Source organism: Vigna radiata, chromosome 7, assembly GCF_000741045.1.
Source record: "Vigna radiata var. radiata cultivar VC1973A chromosome 7, Vradiata_ver6, whole genome shotgun sequence".
Classification (NCBI taxonomy): domain Eukaryota; kingdom Viridiplantae; phylum Streptophyta; class Magnoliopsida; order Fabales; family Fabaceae; genus Vigna; species Vigna radiata.
The window spans coordinates 11,728,994-11,754,495 of NC_028357.1; the positions used below are offsets into that span (position 1 = coordinate 11,728,994).

The 25,502-nt window shown below is 32.4% G+C and overlaps 1 protein-coding gene and 1 pseudogene across 1 annotated transcript; both read left to right on the plus strand.

Moving 5' to 3' along the window:
• Window positions 1-14,602: 14,602 nt before the first annotated feature.
• LOC106766060 (putative pentatricopeptide repeat-containing protein At5g40405) lies at window positions 14,603-16,560 on the plus strand. The gene has a single exon (XM_014650820.2). The coding sequence runs from the start codon at window positions 14,612-14,614 to the stop codon at window positions 16,457-16,459; it is 1,848 nt and encodes a 615-aa protein (XP_014506306.1). The 5' UTR covers window positions 14,603-14,611; the 3' UTR covers window positions 16,460-16,560.
• A 7,017-nt stretch (window positions 16,561-23,577) lies between these two features.
• Window positions 23,578-24,817, plus strand: LOC106766062 (annotated as a pseudogene).
• The last annotated feature ends 685 nt before the right edge of the window (window positions 24,818-25,502 follow it).

Consider the following 25,502-nt stretch of genomic DNA (forward strand, 5'->3'; position numbering starts at 1 on the left):
ATAAAAATATTTTTCAAAACACCAACCATAAATGAAGCTAACGACGCCAATGATCTCAAGAGTATATATATATATATATATATATATATATATATATATATATATATATATATATATATATATATATATATATATATATATATATATATATANTATATATATATATATATATATATATATATATATATATATATATATATATATATATATATATATATATATATATATATATATATATATATTATCTATTAACAATGTAATGTTAGACGCTTTAAATAATTTTAGTGAATTACAATCTAAAAAAACTATTTACATCAACTTTTGACATCTTATTACACTTATTATAATATACATGTCACACTCTAACTTCATTAACTACATTAACTATTACATTTGATTCTTCATCCTTTTTTTTACCTTCCATATGTACTCACATTGTATACTTGTTTTATGATGATAACATTATATTCATTATTCTCATTCATAATTAGTAAAATATTTGCAGGATTTACTAGACTCAGTTATGTTAACTAACATGAAATGCTCATTAATGTATAATCCAATTGCACTTATCATTTTTATAATCCATCATTGTCCATTACATATTAGTTTACCACACAATTTAAATGAACAATCATATTTTCTTGTTCTACTAACAATGAGTTGTAAACCCTTTTTTAGCTCATATATTTTTCACCTCTTTCATGCCTAAAAATATATGTATCTTTGTCCATTTATTATATCAACCTTAATATTACAATGAAATATCCAAGTTCAAATGCTACTCTATACTTTCTCTCTCTCTCTCTCCCACCTCCTCTCTCTCCCCTTTCTCTCCCTCCCTCTCTCTAATTATAAAATTATCAAATTATCAAATTACAAAATTATAAAATTCCAAAATCCCAAAATTTTAAAATTACAAAATTATAAGTATAAAATTATAAAACTATAAAATCATAAAAACTTATAAATTGTAAAATTTTAAAATTATAAAACCATGAATTATTAAATTATAAATTATAAAATTATAAACTCATAAATTATAAATTATAAAATTATAAACTCATAAGTTATAAATTATAATTTTAAAATAACACAATAATATGTGACAATAATTAATATGTAAAAAGAACCATGTAAGCCACTTAACAATCACATAATCTATTTTTAAAAAAAAAAAAGTTAACTAGTTGAGAAAAATATAAATTTTTTGAGTACTTATTTATCATAAAAGTTTAATATGGATCCAATTGGAAGTTTTAAATTTATCAGAGATTTAAAACATAATTAAGTCATATTAAAAATATGTTATATTAGTGTTGATCCAATCAATGCTAGCTTAAAAATAATAAGATAAATAAAATTAGTGTAAGTTTAGTTGACTCTAACTTAAATAATTGTAAATATTTACAATTACTATATTAACATTAATTAGATTATATTAATATAATTTTTAATATTTTTTTAAATTAGTGTAGGATTATCCAACATTAGTCTCAATCCCGGCATAAAAAGTTTTACTTATGGAAAGAAAAGTTAAAAATAGTTATCATTTCTTTAGATTAACAAACTCTATCAACCATCAATATTAAGTGGACTCTATTAGGGTTGACAAACTAGCAAAAATCCAACATTAACACAAATGTTTATACATTAAAGATAGTTAACGTAGGCCTAGAGTTGACTAAGTGGACTCTATCAACAACTAAATCATTTAAAAATTATTTTGTTTTTCATTTTTGTTTAAAGTTAATATCTTACATTGTGATAGAGTCGGTTCTAATAACATTTTCATTTGGCCAACATTAATATTTATAAGCTATCTTATAATATAATGATACACATAATAAGATAGATAATTGTATCTAGACGTGTTAGTTTGGCCATGACCTATAGGCCAACTTCAACCACTCATAAAAAAGTTCTTCTATTGCCCACCAAATGATTGATTGAAAAAGCTATAGTTCCCAAAGTCATCTTGTAAAGTGGATTATGATAAGGATAAAAAAGGGGTTTAATCCTACTATAAAACTTTAATTAACTCTTAAATATTTTTTACAATAAAATGAGTCTTTAAAATTTTTAAAATATTTCAAATTACATGTTGATATCAAAAAAATTACATTAATTATAAATTGGTTCTTACTTAAATTTTACTCTATGCAACTTGACAGAAAAGTTAGACCCAACTTAAGTAGTTCAAGTGGATCAAACCAACCCAACCCAACTTGACTTTGAGGAGGCCTGATATTTCTAACTTGGGTTTAAACTTAGCCAACCATTTCTATCCAGATTAGCATACACTACAAAAATTTCTGAAATTATCGAAAAATTTTATCGACAGAAATAAATTCATCGATAACACATATTTCATTCACCAACAAATTTTTTTTTTGGTAAAATCCATTAATAATTACATTTTTAAAATTTGATGGTAAAATTCATTAACAATTACAAATTTTAAAATTTGTCGGTAATTATAAATTTATAATCCATCTATAACATTAGTCGATGATTTAAAATGCTTATTGCTGATAGATTGATCTGTCGGTAAATCTGTCGATAAAATGAGAGGCAAATTTCCTAACCAAATGGCTTTGTAGGTGTCGCTGTTTCCTTCTTAAGGTGTGTAGGTGCTTCCTTCTTCAGGTGTATAATACCATCACTAACTCAGGTGTCGAAACGTTGGTGCCCACACGCCCATCGTAGGTGTGCCTAACAGTCACACTGACTAATATCATTGGTGTTAGCATTGTAATTCTACTTTCTTGCATGAGGGTTTCGTCCTTTTCTTTCTTCTCCTCCATTGCCATACTGAGACACTCATTGCCACACCACTTCATCACCATTGTGACTCACTGTCACACCTCTCAGTTTGTCAATATTATTTAAAAGTTTTCTTTTTTGTGTTTATGTAGTGATTTATTATGTGTAGGTATTGAATGTGTAGTAATTAGAAGAAAGTAATAATTGAATATGAAAATGAAGATAAAAACATGATTTGGTTCTATTATGCATTTGTGTTGATTAAGACTATAAGTGTTGGGTTGATGAGAAAATGAATATGAAATTGAAAAAATAAAGGAAGAGGAAGTGGGAGGAGGAAGAAGAAGATGAACCAGATCGCAATGTTTATCGATGGAATTTTTTGTCAAGAATTACTAATGGATTTTATTGACAATTTCTATTCTGTCGGTAAAATTTATCGATGAGAATTTTACCGATAAATTTTTTGCCAACGGTAAACTGTTGGTAATTTTGATTTACTGATGAATTTTAAGGATTACGACGGATTAGCCATTAGTAATATCATTTTTTTTGTAGTGATGACATGTCCTAAAATTGACTTGTTGTGAGTCCTACTTAGCTTCCTCGAACATTAACCTAACTCAAACCAGTCTAATGTAGGTCCAACACGACTCAATCAAAGGTTGATTTTACTCGACTCAACTAAATGTGAATTTAACTTAACCTGACTCGAGATAGGTCCGACATGACTCAACCAAAGTAAGTTCAACATGGCTCGACTAAATATGAGTTTTATTTGATTCAATATGAGATTGAGCTAATTTAACTAAACTCAAGATAAACTCGACTAGACTTGTCCAAGTTAGCTAAAAGTTTAGGATATTTTGTCTAGATTTATGGTAATTGAATATTTATTAGTTACTTATATATAACATTAAAATACTTATATTTTAGAAAAATAAAATAGTTGAAAACTTTATCCAAGTATTTTGTATAATAAATGAAGTATTTAACAAGTTTATCCAAATGGTATAGCAATAATTGTGGTTAGTCTTAAAACTTCTTAGACATCTCATACTTATATAAAAAAAATGTATAAATTTGATATTCTTAAGATTAATTGTGCTTTCTTATTTAATACAAAGAAGATAAATGAAAGTAAATTATTAAAAGAGGACCGGAGGATGTACATATATTTTGAAAACGAAAGCAATATAACGAATAAACATCTCTAATGCTGTTATAAACTCGGGAAACAACAATTATGTTGTGGGTAATGGTAGCATTATTGTATATTGCATTTCAAATTGCAAAAACAATTTATAATAGTTACACATATCTATGATATTAATTAAGAAAAATATAAGAGTTTGTGAGAGCAAGTCCTAATACCCAATATAATGCAAACACGTAGGAAATTCGATCGCTTTGAAGAATTCTTAACGAATTAGATTCCTTTGACATGAATAGATGTATTACGATTTTCATAAATTAGGTATAGGATAATGACGTATTATTGGGGCTGGTAACAGCACAGATTCTTAATGTCAGATATATATATATATAATATACACTAAGAAGTAATTCCAAGAGGTGAAATCTCTTGTGTTGTATGTGTGGTTGAGTTTTGTTGATCCTTTCCTTTACAGTATGGATCCTCCTTTTTCCCCTTTACAGAGAAAATTAGCGGTGAAAGAGAAATGTCAAGAATAAATAATTAAAAATGTAGCAGAAAAAGGTGGAGAAGTGCTTTAATTCTTTCTTTTTCTGGCGAATAATCACAGTTGGGGTGTTTGTCTTTATGCATGGTACGACTCAGTTTATTTGTGGTTACGACAGATTCCTAAGATATTGCATGGCGTTAGAGTTGGCGTACTCGTAAATAGCATATATTTGCAAATGTTCTGTTTCATTGGTTTCAATATATGAAGAAAATGCAGACATGAATTTGATGCAGACATCAAGGAAGTTGAATTATAATTAATAAACACATTCATGGACCTGTCATTGTTAAATGAACAGACAAGACACATGAATGCAAGGATCATTTCAAGTATATTGTTCACTTGGTTCTGTCTGCTAGTTTTTGTTAAAGCAGAATAAAGTGTGCCGCACATGCAAGAACAAACCAAAACCATTTATCAATCTGTGGATTTCAGGACTGCTAAGTTCATGCTGATTTTAAGACTTTCGTACTTTTTTATACAAATGAAAATGACCTACTAAATTCATTCTTTCAGAGTTAACCATAATTCAGAAACGTAAAAATCTACGTTTTTCAATCTGTGGTCCATTGAAATCTGCTCGAGTCATGGATGATAGAGTTTTCAAAGACTACTGGTTAATTTCAAACAATCTTTCTCAATATCTGTTCATTGGTTTATTTTAATGAATTTTACTACCTATTGTATGTTACAAAAAATCTAGCTAGGATGGAAAACTTCTACCATTTATTAATAGGAAACTAGTCCACATCTCTATTTTAGAAGCTTTTTATGCTAAATTATTAGGATTGGTTTAGTCGTTTAGGTCATACATGTTTCATCTGGTCATTACAAGAAACCAAAAAATATATATATAAAAAAAATCTGTTTGTGCTTAAGCTAAATATTGATTTACCTAATCCAGTTATATGGCAAGGAGGGGTACTGGTTATGCCATTATTAACCCCAAAATATGTATTGTGCTTTAAATTTTCTATGTATATATATAAATAAATATTATCACCCTAAGAAAGAAAGTTAAGAAAAATTTACTCACTATTTCAAGTTTTCTGAAAACATGAGGTATGATTTTGGCTTGCCTGCCACATGATGAGTTGCTCTTTGAAGCTAGTTGTATTTCCTGCAAAGTCTTAACCACCTTTGAAATGCTATTTAGATTAAGAAATGATTTAAAGTAAATATAAAACTAGTTATTTAAAAAATATATATTAATATATTGATTCAAAAAGATTTTTAAATAGCTTACATTCTCTTAATATTCTTTTGTAATCAGTCATTTCTCTTAACAATCTAACTACATTTACTACAAAAATTGTTTTATAGACAAAAGAAATCCATGGATAAGTACTAAAATCCATCGGTAATATTAATTTTTTTAAGAATTATTGATGGACAAAAATTTGTTGATAAAAGCTTTGTTGAAAAAAATTACCAACAGATTACGACCTTCAATAATTATTAACGATTTATTTTTTGGTAATTGTCGACGAGCATTTGACTTTAATAATTACTGATGAATCATGGTCCTTGGTAATTATCGAGGTCATCATCAGTAATGAAGAGAGAAAACATGTTACATTATCGATGACCTTTATCATCGGTAATTACTGAAAGCTATGATCTATCAATAACGAAGGGTGAAAACATGTAACATTACCGACGACCTTTACCGTTCAATAATTACTAACGGTCAAGATGTAAAACCCATGAAAAATGTCTATTTTAATGAATAGTATTAAATTTTGTTAGTATTATTATCATTAGTAATAATTTTAATGTATGGAAAACATAATTGAATAGAAAACTATGATTAAAAAAAATTAAAAATTTATGGTAGAAAATTATAGTAATTTCAGAAGGAGATGTTAAAAATTTGAGAATCTATTTTAGAAAGTTTTGAAAAAATAAATAAAAAGTAAAAAATAAAAAATAAAATCATGAAGGGATAAGAATTCCCACGTTGCAATGATTAAAGAAGGATAAGATTTGCAAGTGGTTTTGCAAGTTGTGATTAAAATATTAAAAATATAAATAATATTAAAAAAATTAAATAGTAAAATTTTTGGACTATAAATAGCCATAGGAGGGGAGGTTATTCTGCACAAAGAGAGGAAGGATCAAGTAAGAAATCTTGAAAAATAGAGAAGGAAGAGTTAGGAAGAAATTTTTAGTTGCAAGAAGGGTAGAGGTTCTAGAGGGTCTTCGGGAGAACAAATTCTGAGCAAGGGATAGTCTGGAATAGAGATAAGGGAAGTTGACCTTTCTAAGCTTTTATATTGTGATAAAATATTTTTGCATAACTATTCATGTCTTGAAATTATGTGCAATTACTATTAAGGAAAAACCTATGTACTGTTGTATAACTATTTGAATTTTTGAATTAATATTATATGTTGTTGTTTTGAATCTGTGAGTAAGAAATTTGTTAATAACAAGTTGAGGAACACTTTGGCTAGGAAAGACCTGGTACTTAAGTTGTCTATTGTGACACACCTCTCTTTCCTGGAAGTCTACTCGATGTGTTTTAACAAAATTCTTATTAAACAGATTATATTCTGTTGATTTTATTTTGTAAAATATTCAATGGATATGAAATTTGTGTTGAATGTATTTTGGGTGTGAAATTATGCATTTGAACATAGTAAGATTTTAGGGGAGAGTGGGAAATCCTTACCGAAGATCCATGACAGAGTAGGAAGGATGTAGCTTTAGTGTTTGTATTTATATCCGAAGATCCAATTTGAGGGACAAAGTAGGATAAGATAATTGAGCTAGTAAGTAGGTACATCCATATCCAAAGATCCACTTTTGGGGGACAAAGTAGGATATGATTTATCTGAGTAAAGTACCACTGCATGTGTAGAACCTGCTAAGAGTTTGATATTTATATGATTATTTGAATGAGTTGAGTTTATGATGATTTTGGTATGTTTATTATATTATTAAGTGATTTGACTTATAAGTTAAAAAAAATATATTATTAATTTAAATATATATGTTATTTTGTTGCATTACATTACCCTTGCTTTATCTGTTGTTTGGTTGTTATTGTTGTGTTGTGTATCTTCTCTCGGCGATGATCATCAGGTGGGTGTGAGCAGAAGGTGATGAGATACCGGTGGAACAGGAGTTAGATGGAGGATCTACTAGTATTTATCTTATATGGACGAGATGCTTGTTTTTAATCGTTTTAAGTTTGGATTGTATTAAGTTTAAAATTTGAGTGATGGTTTGTATAAAATTAAGGAAAACTTTTATTCCTCGTTTCTATGACTGGTCTATCATATCAAGGAAGTAATAACTATATATAGTTCAATACTATAATTATTGGGATGTTACACAAGATCCGTCAATAATGTCATGTATACAGGTTACATTACTGACAGAATGAGATCTGTCGGTAAGTCCGTCGATAATGTTTGAAACAGATCATGTGCAATGAGCAACATTCCCTATCCACCATAATAAACCTGCCAATAATACCATCAATACAAATAGATGTATCAATGCAGAAAATGCAAACAAATGTGGCAATTTAGACAATGCAATCATCAATCATCAATAAAATCCATATCATTAAATATCATAGCTATTGTGATATTCAAGCAAAAGGAAAACCAAATAAATCTTAAAGTTTGCATAAATGTTTGTAAAACTACTATAAAAAGTCCTAATAATCATTATAGTCATCTGAATCATGTTCTTCTTCTTTATGATATTGAGATTGTTGTTGGGGAGGTGACTATTACAAGGGAGATGGTTGTACTAGGGTGGGCTTGATTGGAGGGCGTTGTTGTTGTGAAAATGATGGGTGAATTGAGTTTGTCCTTGTTGAGACAACAATGTCATGACCAGATTTTTCAGATTCTCAAATCTTTTAAGAAGTGCATCATAAGCCTGGTTACAAGCTTGTAGTTGTTGTTTGAGGTGCACAACATGTTAGCAATTTGGGTCATTTATATATATATATATATATATATATATATATATATATATATATATAAAAGTAAATATTAAATGTGTTAGGACCATTATATTTTATTTGCCAATTTTATAAAGTGATCTAATTAAGATAAAATGGCTAAGGGTATATTTGTCATGAAAGGTATTGTGTAGAGACCAACAATAATTATAATTTGTTGAAGGGGTCAAATTGTAATTATTGAAACTAAAGAATATTAACCGTTAGAGGTTATTTAAGGGGTCATGGTCCCCATCTGTGAGCACAATAATTAATTCTTGTTTCTTTCTCTTTATCCCCATCAGAAGAGAAAATCTAGAAGGAACTAAAGGTGCTCTACAGAGGGAAGACCATAGACGACTATTGCAGATTGATAAGAGACTAACTCAGGTTCATTAATTATTCCCAATGTCTTCAGGTACGCTTCCACTTTACTATTTGGGAACTGGTTTATTGCTCATCAATTAGTATCTGATAATCATAAATTCTAACATAACACTCTCGTCAGAAGTTCTGGATGCAGATGGTTAGTGCTTCAATATACTTCTTCCAACATTGTAATTAGCAGTAAGTTATCCTGCCCCATATAGTCGTTCTTTCCCATAGGGGAAATGACAGCGGTTGTTTTTGTCCATAGGCAACGGTTCCTGAACCAAGGTATATATAGGCGAGGTAAAAAGTCTACCCCTTTTTGCCTCGGTTCAAACATAACCAAAGCAGTAGAGTTTTTTTTCTTTTTTGTTTTTTTTTAATGACTTTTCGCCTCGGTTCCTTATGAACCGAGGCAGTATGTTAGGTTCTCTGAAGCCACAATAGTTTAAATTTAATTCCCTGGTTCCTAAAATCAAATAGCTCTCAGAAATATATTCCAAAGAGAAAGAGACAAAAAAAGTTATGATTCATTTAATGAAAGTATGGTGTCCTCGACCACAGTCACATCTCTCATCATATCCCAAAACCCCGCCAACACACTCTCGAGAGAGAACCAGTGATCCAGTACGATGTCCTCGGCCACGACGGCGCTAGAGAGACCAAGTCATCCTTGAAGGAGCAAGAAGGAGTAGAAGTGGCTCCATCTGTTCCCGTATTGGGCGTGGGCAGCGATGATGGTCTCATCGTCTTGGGGAGAGAAGGGCGGTGTTGGACGGTGGGGCTGAGCTCGTTGCACCAGCGTAGGCGGCAGGACTTGGCAGACTTGCCCTTAATGTAGTGGCTGATGAGGGACCAGTTGCGGGGCCTGGTTGACGAGGCGGGTGAGGATCCGATCCTCCTCGGCGCTTTAGGGGCCTTTGATTATGTGGGGGTTGGAGTTGGAAGAGGAAGAATCAGAGGAAGAAGAGGCGGTGTAGGAGGTTTTTTTTATAGCTTCTTGGAAGAATCAAAGGAAGAAGCTCGAAGTGGGAAGCCCTGAGATTACGAAGTTCACGCACTCCAGACCCCACTCTTAGACAATGGAAGCATGTGCATGCTCGTCCCACGCCCACCACTCCCTGGGAAGGTCATAGACTGTGGCGGTGGCGACACAGCCATTGTCAGTGCTAGTGTAGTGCCACGAGGGCTGGGCGTCGGTGAAGATGGTGATGAAGGTCTGTTGGGCCTTGAAGAGTCAGGCGATGAAGACAAGTACTGATTGAAGGAACTAAGACCAGTTGAATTCGCCTATGCAGATTTCGACGGTGGATCCCAGGAATGGATGGAGGTGATGGTGGTTGTTCTTGTGTGTCAGAGGATGGATTAGGTTGACAGAGGAAAGGGGTGGGATCTGCCATGAAAAGAGCAAAAATATACTTATTTTTGTTGTCTCGTAGTTTTCACGCTTATGCAAATTATGTGTATGCAAGGGTTTATATGGTGTGAAACGTTGGATCTTTCTGGATTCATCTTGGTTTATCTTCAAATAATATATGACTTGGTTAACCCTTCATTTTCCATTTCTTTATTATTACTGCCTCAGTTCTCTGACAAATCGAAGCAGTAGGTCAGGTTTGAAAAGCTGAAAAGTCTATTGTGCAAAGGATAGGTACAATTGTAGAGTATTACGCATCGATTTTCATTTTAGCCGAGGTAATATAGCTTATATGCTTCGGTTCCCCTTGAACCGAGGCGTATAAGTTCGACTAAACTACAAAAATGCCACCCGATTTTGATAGGCTTTAGTTAAGCCTATTACGCGAGTTTAAATTAAGTTTTTGTTGCTAAAAGAATGACTTAGTTTCAATACCAAGAGAGGGGTGAATTGGTGTAAGTAAAAAATCAGAAACTTTTTCAAATCTTTTTCGCAAAGTATAAAACTTTCAAAAGTTTCTTGAATCTCAAGGAAAAAGATAAATCAGTGCAGTGAAAATAAAGTTGACTATGCAGAAAGTAAAGTCGACTTAAAGTAAAGAGTTCAGGGATAGAAAAATTCAAACACAGTTTTTATACTAGTTTGGCCAAACTGCCTACATCTAGTGTCCTTCTTGTACCCGGAAGCAAATGCACTATAATGGTCAAGGTTTTTATAACAAAGTTTCTATAGAGACCTCCACGTCAAAATATAAAATACCTCTATAACCCTCTAACCAAAATATAGGCATACAACACCCAAAGAACAACAACAAGATATCCACTCTCCTGTAGTCTTTGTCAACCATGTTTCCAATACACCTTAATGTGCAGTATGATCAAACTTTTCTATCAACACAGCCTTGCTCGTCAAGCTACTATCTAAGACAGATCTCCACGGTCTTCTTGATGAGTTCTTTGAGCGTTTCACAAAGTATCAAATCTGAAACAATAGAATGAAAATGTCAGAACAACCAAAGTCTCTGTGAATTACAGAATCACGTCTATTTATAGTTTTCTATGAAACAGACGCTCTTGTACTCGACTTTGCTACTAATACAATCGACTATAACCAGACAGTTATGACAATTATAACAATTAGTAGCAGTCAAACAACCAAATTGATTACACAATTAATTCAGTTGACTTGCAATAAATGCTTGAAAACATAATCAAAATATAGTCGTTACAATTCACAAGCACTAACATAAATTCAAAACATAACTAACTAAGTCGAGTTGCTTGCGCATATAGTCGACTTTAACATTTCAATGCAGTTTTGAAAATATTTTCTTTGCAAAATTACTCACAACATTGTTTTTGAAAATCTGTGCAAATTCACGACTTTTAATCAACTTACTTCATAATGAAGTCGACTTAAAACTTGTAGTTTTGCCACATAATGTAAGTTCAACCAAGTGCATGTGGTTTTCTTTTCTGAAGCATATGTAATGCAATCACAGATGATATCTCATGTAAAAAAGCAGTGAATATGAATACATATACAAAATCAACACAAACATGTTCTTCAAGAATATATACACAATAAAGATTTGAACATGTAACACATATCAATACATGTGTTATTAATAATTTGTTGTCATCATAAAAAACCAGAAACACTGTGAGATTAAGGTTTAGCTAAACCAATGCTTCCCTTACCAACAATCTCAACAGTTTTTTTACTAGTTTTTTTTTTCCACCGACGACGTTAATCAAACACTACGTCCTAATGATATCGTCGTCATTAGGATTTGCTTGTGATGCATCATCAGGACATGATTCCACCTCTGATCTGACCTGTAAGAGTCTAGTATAAAATTCTTCCAGTTAAATAATATGCAATGTGCCAGTAAAAAAGGAGGAAGTTTAAAAGGAACAAAAATAGTACAAGTTTAAAGTTTGTAAAATAGTTGCCTTACATGTGTCCTCTAAGACCTCTCATCAACAAATAGGCCAGATACCTTTCGAATTTTTGTTGTGAAATAAGTTAGTAGGAAGCAATTATGTTAGAGGAAAACAAACCAGAACTCAAGAAAGGATGATTGGACAATAAAATATGGATTTTAAGCGAATACTCACACTAGGTGCCACAAAAGTCGCACTCAGTGTTGCAAACATAATGAGCAAACAAAATTATTTTGATGGCATTATTAATACAACATTGTTCACTATTTACTATTCATTATTCACTATTCACTCGACACTATCACTCATTGGGTGACACTATTCACTCATTGGACGAGTAGACCAGCTCGCTAGGTGAGTTTTTAAGCTCATTGGGCGAGTTTTGAAGCTCATTTGGCAAGTCTTCAAAAATTATCTTCCTTTCACACATCATTCTTAACCTAGAGCGACTAGAAAAGACTCTTGGAGACTATTTAGGGTGTTGGGAAGCTCTTCCTTCTCCTCCTTGGGTTTCAAGCTTCATTAGTGATGATTTTACCACTTTTGGATTGAGAAGGAAGATGGGTCACAAATTAGAGGTATTGATGTGAAGGGAAGGCGTGATTGGAGCATGGAGCAACTACAAAGATCTTGGAAAAGGCCGTGCATCTCTTTTTGGTTTCAATTTCTGCCTTACCTCTTCAATTTTTAGAACCCTAAGTTCTCTATTATGGAGGGTTATTCTTATTTGTTGAGATTAGTTGTAAGACATGAATTGTTATGTAATTTTATGCTGTTAATAATATATGTTTTTCCAATTCATTTTAGCATTCAATTTTCATTCGTAATGCTTGTTGTGGCTTGATTACCCATGAGTTGATTTGGGGGATGTATTAGGATATATGACTTAAACCTAGAACTAAAATTGAACACCTAATGAAGCTTGTATCTAGGGATAGTACATGATTCATTAGTAATACTAAGACTCTTGAGCTTAATGCGTGGTTGCTTGTTAAGGATTTAAGGAATTGGAACTTGATGAGTTATTATATGTTCAAAGTCACTAGGGATAGGATTTTAGTATAATTGTGAGTTGATTTTTACAAGAATATGAAATGAGACAATTATTAATGCATGATAATGAAATGGATGAACTCTAGTATTAACAAATTGTAAAACTAATCTATTTTACATTTTCTTGCATACTAATTATTTGATGAAAATACCAAAAAGAGTTTCTTATGTTTTTTGTGAACTTTGTGGTCTAATTGAGTTATTGAGTTTAAGAGTTGTCAAGTGTTGTACAAGTTCCTTGGAAGAGAATTATATAAATACATATTACTTGGTACACTATGATCAATGTACTTGTCGTTGGTTTTGCAACCAACAATAAACAACCACCTTGATATAAAAAGTTGATGTTGGCCTAGAAATGTTGTTTCTAATAAGTGAGATCTTAATATTTTGTCTAACTATTTAACACAAGCATTCTAAAAAGCATAAGTGTGACAAATTACCTTGATGCTATATGTGATACAATTGATTTATTTATTTATTTGTGTTTCAAATCCTTAGTATTCATCATAGGTGATCTCTTCTTACTTTTTTTGTTGAGCATTTAGGTGTATTGTAGTTGTAATATGAACATTTCCAAATAATAAAAATAAGGTTTAATTATCCTTAGTTTCGCTGCAGTGTGTCAAGTTGGTCATACCTTTTAAAAAAGTTTCAATTTTGTTGACACTAGTATAATTTGCCTCAATCAAACCTCTCCTCTCCAACGCATCATACCATCTCTTTGTTAATGCTATCTTCAATATATCCTTACATGAATATTGCTTTTTAATAGTTATATTTTCACTCACAATGTTTTTTGGATTCTTTATTTGCAATCGATATAACAAGAGTTGACAGAAGTGATAAAATCATCCGTTAACTTTACTTATGAAAATATCATGGATATTTAAAATTAATTAGAGTGAACGAACAATTATTTTTGTGAAATAAAAAAAAAGGAGTATATTCTTTATTGAATAGAATTAATTGATATTCTTAATCTTATTTATAGTTTTATTTTGATAATACATAATGCATTCAATAATATAAAAATTATCCAAGTATTAAGTAGTGTGTTATTTTTTTTTCGAAATAATGTTTCTCATTAGATATTAGACATTTTAAAGAAATAAAATCAAAATATCAACATCGAACATCAAAATCTTTAAGATGATGGTTGAAAGATTTAATATGTATTTTCTATATAGTTGTAGCATGTAAGAAAAATTAAATAAATGTACTCGTTGTGAATTTGACAAATAGTTTTGGAAACAAAATAATATTATCAAAATATAAATATATAATCATCACTGGTAGAATAAAAATAGTGATTTAATTAAATGACGTATCCATTAATAAAATAAGAGCAATATTGAGATTATTGGAGTGTGAGCATTTTGCAGAAGGCAAGATGAAGTGTTTGAAAAGGATCGCAAAGCACCCTACGATTTCACTGCTAATTTCATGCACGACATTGAAAGAGGTGAAGCAAATACATGGTCAGTTGGTGGTTAAGGGTACCCTCAACAAACCCCATTTCCATGGCCAATTTGTTGCCACCATAGCCCTTCATAACACAACCAATCTTCTTCAATATGCCAACAAGATTCTCCATTCCCAACAATCCAACCCCACACTCTTCACTCTCAACTCCATGATCAGAGCCTACTCCAAAAGCTCCACTCCCTCCAAAAGCTTCCACTTTTACACCTACATTCTTCACTCTAATACCCTCTCCCCTGACAACTACACCTTCACCTTCCTGCTCCGCACCTGTGCCCAACTCCACCTGCACTTCACTGGCTTGTGTGTTCATGCTGCACTCATAAAGTACGGCTTTGAGCACGACCCACATGTGCAAACCGGCTTGGTTTTCATGTATGCTGAACTGGGTTGCCTCAGTTCGTGTTACGGTGTGTTTGAAGGGGTTGCTGAGCCGGACTTGGTTTCTCAAACCGCCATGTTGCATGCTTGTGCCAAGTGTGGTGACGTAGACTTTGCGAGAAAGTTGTTTGATGAAATGCCTGAGAGAGATTATGTTGCGTGGAACGCGATGATTGCGGGGTATGCGCAGAGTGGAAAGCCCATAGAGGCTTTGGATATGTTTCGTTTGATGCAATTGGAGGGTGTGAAACTTAATGAGGTGTCTATGGTTTTGGTTTTGTTTGCGTGTACCCAATTGGGTGCATTGGATCAGGGGAGATGGGTGCATGCATATGTGGAGAGGTATAAGGTTGGGATGACAGTGACACTGGGAACTGCACTACTTGACATGTATGCAAAATGTGGGAACATTGATAAGGCAATGGAGGTTTTTTGGGGAATGAAGGAGAGGAATGTTTACACTTGGAGTAGTGCAATAGGTGGGTTGGCCATGAATGGTCTTGGTGAGGAGAGTTTAGATCTTTTTTATACTATGAAACGAGAGGGAGTTCAGCCGAATGGAGTCACCTTCATTTCTGTCTTGAAAGGGTGCAGTGTGGTTGGATTGGTGGAGGAAGGTCGAAAGCATTTTGACGCAATGAGGAGTGTTTATGGAATTGACCCCCAGCTTGAGCATTATGGCCTGATGGTTGATATCTATGGTAGAGCAGGGCGTGTAGAGGAAGCTTTGAACTTCATCAATTGCATGCCAATGAAGCCTCATGTTGGTGCATGGAGTGCTTTGCTTCATGCTTGTAGAGTGTGTAAAAACAAGGAACTGGGTGAGGTTGCACTGAAAAAGATAGTGGAACTAGAAGACAAAAACGATAGTGCTTATGTCCTTTTGTCAAATATATATGCTGAGTATAAGAATTGGGAAAGGGTGAGTAGTTTGAGGCAGACCATGAAGGCTAAGGGTGTGAGGAAGCTCCCTGGTTGTAGTGTCATAGAAGCTGATGGTGAAGTTCATGAGTTCATTGTTGGGGACAAGTCTCACCCAAGATATGGTGAGATTGAATTGAAACTAGAAGAAATCTCTAGGTGTTTAAGCGTAGCAGGATATGTGGCTGACACTAACCCTGTGCTTTTTGATATAGAAGAAGAGGAGAAGGAGGATGCTTTGAGTAAACATAGCGAGAAGATAGCCATTGCTTTTGGGTTAATTAGTTTGAAGGATGTTCCCATTAGGGTTGTTATGAACCTGAGGATTTGCTGGGATTGCCATAATGTAGCAAAGATGATATCCAAAATTTTTAACAGGGAAATTATTATCAGGGACAGAAACAGGTTTCATCACTTTAAGCAAGGCGAATGCTCTTGTAAAGATTATTGGTAAACGAATCAGCATTAACAATGATTTTGTTTTCTTCAAACATGTTACTTCTTTTTAGTATGTGTAAAGAATGTTCAATTGCATTTGATATCTTATACAATTTTCACGCCAGAGGATATTTACATCACAGCTTTAGTTGGGGAAAATAACTCATACTTTTGCTGGTAAAAAGGGAAAGAAAAAAAAATAAAGTTAATTTTTTAAAATAGGGAAGAAATTAAAAATATATTGACAATTTAAAAATTTCAAAAATTGAAACATAAATGAACTTTGGCATGTATTATATTTGAAAGGATACACTGCCAAAAATTATATTTAAAAAGGCTCCAATTGGTCTCTTAACAATCAACCAAAGGCAGCTTTTTTTTTCTACACTCCATCACATTTCTTCTTGCACCCCATTCCGGATTTTATTTTCTAGAATACATTAAATCAATTCCGTAAAACTTTTTCCTAAAGAAACTCATCAGAATCCTATCCTGGATAAAAATTTCCCGAAGTTTGATGGGGTGTAAGAAGAGATTTGATGGGATGTAAGAAGAAGCTGCCTCCGCCAAACACAACCTGTTCAAGACTTGTAACTGCACTCCCATCTACATTTAGTTCACTTTGGGTCTTTGCAAAGTCTATATCAGTCTTAAAATATGGCTAGTTTGAAACGATTTTTATTTTTCATTTTCAAAATTTATTTTAACACGGATTTTCCATATTTTCTTTCCAAAAAGTAACATGATCTTCATTGATAATTTTTTGATTAAAATAATATATTTAAATTAAACATATTTTTAATATATAACTTAATGCATAATTATTAGAATTTGTTCTTCATGCATCACAAGATATAGAATGACAAGTTTTTCTTCCTCCACACGCATATTGTGAATGATAAAACTATGAAATTTAGTTACCAATAATACTAACTATGTCTGTGTTCTAAAAAAGAAAGTATTAGAAATTATATATGGATTGAACACGGTTTATATATGAGATATTAACATATATTAATTGTTTAGATTACAAAATTAAAAAATGTACTTTATTTATTATGACAATACCATCCACTTCAAACAAAAAGTACAAAAAAAAAAAATTGCTACTATTTTTTCTTGGATTTAAAGTTCCATATTTGGACGTATAAAACAAGTAACCAAAAGTAAAACCGATATAGAATATTTTTTATTCTTTTAAAGTTAATTTTATTCGATAAATTTTTTCATTTATATTCCATTGTAATAACATACAAAAGAGTTATCACCCACAAATGAATGAAAGAAAAAATTTTCAAAAAGAATACATACAAAAGCTTATTAGAGTTATATCTTAAAAACTATAACAATAATTGAATATATTCATACAAAGATTCTATATTTCTAAAAGTATTATTACACAAAATCAAAAGCCTACTAATGCTTTACAAAATTTAGTAAGACAATCTAATTCTAAATTTCAACATCATTCTCGTCCTACACTGGATATCAACGAAAACATTTTCATCTGCTCACACCATTAATGTGATAATTACAAATAAAAAAACACAAAAACAGACAAACAAAAAAGAAAGAGTAAGTTAATATACTTAAAACAATCATATATCACGTTTATAGAAGTAGACATATAACATAAGTTAATCAATCGATCCTAAGATATACAATTTTTCTCTTTGAACTTTACTATCCGAATACATGTATTGATATTGAACTCTAGGGGTCTTGCACCCGGTGATGGTGAAATAACCCACCAACACATACTACCCAAACTGAGGTTAATCCCTTAAACATCTATAGCCAAGAAACAACCACTAGGCTAAGGACCTCTTACTACTCTTCACGACATAATCATCCTTCTCTACTTGAGATCATAAGATATTAAGAGTGTCAAGATAACCCTTAATACAAAGCTACTATGCCTATAAATACATTATACATAATCAACTTAAGAACTTTTCCTTGAAATTCTTATTATGCCATATATCATCCACACTCACAATATTATAACATACCACTTATAATCATATCCATATTTATTATCCATTAAACATAAACATATAATTCAAACTAACTTAATTCAAACAAATCTAAAATCAAAATAACACTAAAAACATGAAATATCATTTGAACTAAGGAGTGTTCAACTCTAATGCTCACGCAAACAAGCTCACTCAACGAGCCTAACCTCTCGCCCAGCGAATTAAGAGGAACATATATTCAAACATGCAGCAAAGAAGTGGCGTTTAGCGCCACTCCTTATTGCTCAACACCCAAAAAATACAAAGCGCAATGCTCAGCAACCCAGAGTTCCCCCTCAACACCCATAACACAGAGAACTCATTGTCTTCGCAGCGCTCAACGTCACTACAAGCCCTTCAGTGCCATACTAGAACCAGCAACTCTTTGTCCTTGTGTTCGTTGTCTTAATCAAATATGTCAAGACTTGGATAACATGTGTGATCATCTATTCATTTATGGTATAATGAGGAGTTATACAGTTTGGACTTGGCATGGAGAAGTACTATACAAGCCTACAATGTCAAAAGGAACAAACAATAGCATAATAATTATAACTTTCATTGTTATATATACATAAAGGACTTCTTGAGGATAAGAACAAAGTGAGTACAATATTTGTTTATATACTTTGTGTGTAGAATAAGTTTAATGAAAACATTTAACTTGAATTCTTATTCTTTTCTTAATAAAGTTAGTGTTAACAATCTTATATTAACTAGGGAGAAGCCAAATTTTGAATATATAAGTGAATGCAAACATTATTTTATAACTTAGTTTTATAAGATTAAGTTAGTCTTAAAGTTCATTTCTCAAGATGATATATTTGGAGTCAATCATAACAATATTTGTTGTTTGTCAGGCCTAACTATCATGTTACTTGCTATCAGACCAATAGTAATGTTTAGTCTTATACTTGAGATATATATATGTCTTGTCATGAGGAGATATGTTAAAGATCTTATATCTATTAGATATAAGACAAGTTTACAATATATAAATAGGTATAAATCTCATCTTACAAGTCAGTTTTGTAAAGTTGAATTAGACTTAAATTCCATTAGTAATTTGTAAATTAAGAGTGATTTGGTGTTACAAATACTTGATTTTTAACTTTTAAGTTGAGATTAGCTATTCCTAGAAATAATTTACAAATAAATTTTATAAGTCATAAATCAAGTAAGAAATATTTGTTTATATTGAAAATAGAATGGTTTAGTTTCAACACCAAGAGGGGGGGGGGGGGGGGAGGTGAATTGGTGAAAATAAAAAATCGGAGTCTTTTCAAAATCTTTTTTCGCAAAGTATAAAACTTTCAAAAGTTTCTTGAATCTCAATGAAAATGATAAATCAAGTGCAGCGAAAAATAGTTGATTATACTGAAAATAAAGTCAACTTGAAATTAAAGAGTTCAGGGATAGAAAATTCAAACACATTTTTTATACTGGTTCGGCCAAACTGCCTACATCCAGTGTCCTTCCTGTACCCGGAAGCAAATGCACTATAATGGTCAAGGTTTTTACAACAAGGTTTCTACAGAGACCTTCACTTCAAAATATAAAACACCTCTCTAACCCTCTAACCAAAATATAGGCATACCACACCCAAAGAACAACACCAAGATATCCCCTCTCCTGCAGTCTTTGTCAACTTTGAACAATCCTCAAAGTTCCCAGAACGCAGCACATCCTCTTCCTGTAATCACAACAGGGCAGTCACAATTTTCACAAGATTGAGAGAAGTAGATGATCACATTTCCAGAACACCTCAATATGCAGTATGATCAAGTCTTTCTTTTAGCACGACAACCTTGCTCTTCAAGCAACTATCAAAGAAATACCTCCACGGTCTTCTTGATGATTTCTTGGAGCTTTTCACAGAGATCAAGATCTGAAACAATAAAATGAAAATGTTAGAATTACCAAAAGTCTTTGTAGAATACAGAATTGCGTCTATATATAGTTTTCTGTAAAAAGATGCTCTCATAGTTGACTACGCTACTAATACAGTCAACTTTAGTCAGACAGTTAAAGCAATTAGTCGCAATCAGACCAACTAAATTGATTACACATTTAATTCAGTTGACTAGTAATTAATGCTTGGTCAAAGAATCAAAATATAGCCGTTATAGATCACAAGCATCAACAGAAATTCAAAACATAACTAACTAAGTCGAGTAGCTTGCGCATACAGTCGACTATGTCACTTCAATGCAGTTTTGAAAATCTTTCTTTGCAAAAATACTCACATCACTATTTTTGAAATTATGTGCAAAGTCACGAGTTTTAATCGACTTGTTTCATAATGAAGTCGACTTAAAACTTGTAGTTTTGCCACACAATATAAGTTTAACCAAGTGCGTATGGTTTCCTTTTCTAAAACATATGTTACGCAATCACAGATGATATCTCATGTAGAAAGCAGTGAATATGCACACATAGATAGAACAACACAAACATGTTCTTAAAGAATTCATACACAAGAAAGTTTTGAACATGTAACACATATCAGTACATGTGTTATTAATAATGTGTTGTCATCATAAAAAACCAGAAGCACTGTGAGATTGTAAGGTTTAGCTAAACCAGTGTTTTCCTTATCAACAATCTCAACATTTTATAATCAAATATTTTATTTAGTAAAACTCTATTAAGTTGAAGAAACACTAGTAAAAAACAGGATTTAAACTCACACAATAGGTTTCGGTTTAGGAGCAACCGAAGCCTATCAGAACACGGTGGCATTTTCGTAGTTTAGTTGAACTTTTCTACCTTGGTTCAAGGGAATCAAGTTGTTAAAATAGAATGGCTTAATTTCTCACACCAAGAGGGGAGTGAATTGGTGAAGTGTAAAAATAAAAGCTTTCAAAATCTTTTTCACAAAATAAGATGTCTTTACACTTTTCTTGAATCGCAAGTTAAAAGATATGCAATGCAACAGTAAGCTTAATCGAATATACAAAAAAAAATTGCCAAAAAGATTTGCCATATCCATGTTAGTTAAATCTCTAGATTCTGATATGATTGTTACCTTTGGTTTCCAGGTCCTGTTGAGATTCTTCAGGATCTTTATGTTGATCTCCTCTTTATCAAACACTTTGTCGAAAGCCATCAGATGATTTACTATATGTGTAAATCTTTTCCGCACTTCATAAATGGTCTCCCCAACTTTCATCCCGAATAATTCATATTCTTGCACAAGGGAGTTTTTCCTGACCCGTTTCACCTTGTCTGTGCCTTCATGCGTCACCTCAAGAACTTCCCACATTTCTTTGGCAATCTTGCATTGGGAAATCCTGAAAAATTCATCCATAGTCAGTGTAGACGAAATTACATTTCTTTCTTTTACATCATATTGTGCTCTACGGTTTTCATCCTGAGTCCACTCTAAAAAGTTTTAAAAAACACTTTTTTCATTTACAATTTGAGTGGAGTCATATGGACCGTTACGAGTAGCATCTCATACTCTTTTATTCACAGATTCATGAAAAATCTGCATCCTGATTTTCCAAAAAGCATAATTCTCACAAGCAAATAGAGGTGGTCTATTTGTTGATGCGCCTTCACCAAAGGTTTGAGAATTGAAAGCCATTTTCCAGGATCAAATTGATTAAACGAAAATAGTAATCAAGTTGTTTTTCAAATATTTTATGAAAACTAACTCTAGTGCCAATTGCTAAAAGAGAATGGCTTAGTTTCTCACACCAAGAGGGAGGGTGAATTGTTGAAGTGCAAAAAAAAGCTTTCAAAATCTTTTTCATAAAATAAGATGTCTTTACACTTTTCTTGAATCTCAAGTTAAAAGATATGCAATGCAGCAGTAAGCTTAATCGAAAATAGAAACAACTTAATCAACTTAATAAAAGAAAGTAAGGATCAAAAAATTCAAACACTAGGTTTTATACTGGTTCGGCCAACCTACCTACATCTAGTGTCCTTCCAACCACGGGAAGCAAATGCACTATAAAGATAAGGTTTTTACAGAGACCTCACATCAAAACTGTAAAACACCTCTCTAACCCTCTAATCTAAATATAGGCAACAAATAAACAAGCCCAGCAGCAAGAACACCCTCTTCTGTTGTCTAACCCTTTGATGCACCCTCAAAGTCAAGAACATTATTCTTCTTCCTGTAATCACAACAGGAACCCAAACCAATCTTCAAAGATTGCAAATCCCGATCACGTAGAATACACCTAATTGTGCATATTGATCAGATGTTCAAATCAGAAAGCCTTGCTTCTCAAGAAACCTCAAGTCTTTGATCACCACAATCAATCTTGGTTCTTGGAGCTTTTCCTTTCTCTGTAAGATCACACAGCGTTCTGTAAAAGATATGAAAGTGTCAAAATGCATAAAAGTTCTTACAGAATTCAAATCAGCGTAAATTTATAGTAATACACACATTAGACGCATTTTAATCGACTTTGCTACTAATGTAGTCAAATAGAACTTTCAATTATAACAGTTTAGCAGCAATCACAACAATTAATTGAATGCACAATTAATGCAATTGACTTTCATTTAATGTTTGGTCAACACATTTAAAAATATTATCGTTATGTCAGTTGTGTCAAGCATTAAACAGTTTTTCAAAACATCAACTAACTTAGTCGAATATAAATCACATGCAATCGATTAAGCAACAATACTTAGCACAGTTTTGAAAACTTTTCTTCTTGAAATATCTCACAGCACACTTGAAAAGAGTTTGTGTAAACACACGAGTTTTAATCGATTCACCGCATAATGTAATCGACTTAAAAGTGTTGTTTTGCCACACTTTTAAAGTTCAACCAAAGTGCTTGTGGTTTTCCTTTTCCAGAAACATATGTCATGCATACACATAAAAAATCACATATTTAACACAGTGATATGGAATGAACAACACAATCATGTTCCCAAATATGCTTATACAAATTTAACATGGTAAGCAAAAGCATATTACATGTAAACACAGAACATGTAACACAGGATATACATGTGTTATTAATTATGTGTTGTCATCATTAAAAACACAGATATCACTGAGATTGGGTTAAGCAAAACCTGTGCTCCCCATATCCACAATCTCAACACGAGGCATATACACCATATGACCTCGATAAAACTCCAACCGATGCCTAACACCCTGAAAAATTCCTGCAAAATTGACTTTTGGCCTGACAACTTTTTAAATCCTGATCTACTGCCTCGGTTCATTGGGGACCCGAGGCATATACATCATATGACCTCGGTTAAAATTTCAACCGATGCCTAACACCCTGAAAAGGACTGGCAGTTTTTTGAATCTTGATTCACTAGGGACTCGAAGCACGTTAATTGAATAATTTAGAAGCATTGGGGAGATGGTGTGGGTGAAACTGCAGATTTTTTCTACAAGGAGGCTCAATGGCTAGGCTACGTGGCTCGCTCTGCCTTCAAACTTCTTCAGATTCAGAAGCAACACAACATAATCAATCATGGCGCCACCGTTCTCAACCTCGGTTATGCTCCCAGAGGGTGGCTCCAAGTGGCTTGTCAGAGCTAGGGACCCTTCCACGGTGGAGGCTTCGTTCTCAGCGTTAACACCAAAAAAGTCAAGGTTCCCCCTCTTCAATGCGATTCTAGGGTTCAAACCATCTCTGCTGACATCACCACCCTCTTTCACCACTGACTCAGAGCCCTTTCTCCCAAGGAAAGAGGGTTTTCAGTGGTACTCTCTGATAAGTGTCCCTTAGTCTCTAGAATCCAAAGACGCGACCTTGTCATTTGAGCTTAGGATGCATGCCTTGGATTTGGCTCTTGGCAACAAAGTTCACCTGAAGCCAATTAACGATGACACTTCTTCTTAATACGACGATAAAGGAGTGTTGAAGATTGATGGACACCTTATTATAAAGCTTCTCGAGAGTGAGGATGCCGAAGGTGCTTCCTTGCTTACTTCTCTTAATAATGTCATTGATATGTGCCCAAAATACAATATGATGTGTTCATTTTAAAAAGTTTGACATATTTGTTTAATCCCTTAAAGTTTAATTGATAGAATTAATTGGTGACTGTATTAATCGATAACACTAATTTCTTCAACTTATTTGTATAAAAAACTAAGAAAGATAAATTTGGTTTATTCGAAAGTGAAACTTTTGAAATCTAAGGGATCAGACTAAAACTTAATGTAGATAAGGACTCAAAACTCTGTTGTAGTGTAGTGTTCTATTTGATTGCTTTGACTGTACTTTTTATGTGTTGTTGATTTCTTTGAATGGTTACTTTCTACAGAAATTAACCAGCTTTCTAAACCATTATTTAAGAAGACATCACGGTTGAGACCTAAAGCTACAAGGCCTTCGTCAAGAGAGATTTATTTGATGTGTTAGAGTTTAAAGCCAAATGCTAAGATATAGAAAGGCCGACAAAAAGAAAAAAAAATAAAAAAGCTCTACTGTCTTGGTTCAAGTCCCAATCGAGACAGCAGAGTCCGAGATACTGCCTCGATTCAGAAGGAACCGAGGCGAAAAGTCCTTCGAAAAAAATAAAAAAAGGAAAAACCTTACTGCTTCGTTTACCTATGAACCGAGGCAAAATCCTATCATTTTTTGCCTCGGTTGTGAACTGAGACAAAAAGCCTACCCTTTTTTACCTCACTTGTATATGTCTCGGTTCAGGAACCGTTGTCGTTTCCCTTGACTACACTAATGAAAATTTTAATGTAATTCAAAACAAGTGATCATGTATGAAGCAACTTATTCCTTTATTCTCATCTTTCTTACAAAGTTTTGGAACATCTTACGAAGGAAACCCAAAGTGCTTTGAATTGGCTTGAAAAGGATTTCCTTCTTATTAAAGCTTTCAATGGTATATTATTCAACCAATCTTCTAGTGTGTTTCTTTGTTTCAACTTCTTTTAATAAGTAATTAAAAAATATTGTACTCTTTAATAATATTGAAATAATTCATTAGTAATCAATTTTAAAGAAAAATAATCAATTCTAATTTATCAATTTAAAATTATTAATATCTAAAATTGTTTCTATTAGAGATAAAACATTATAATTGATATGT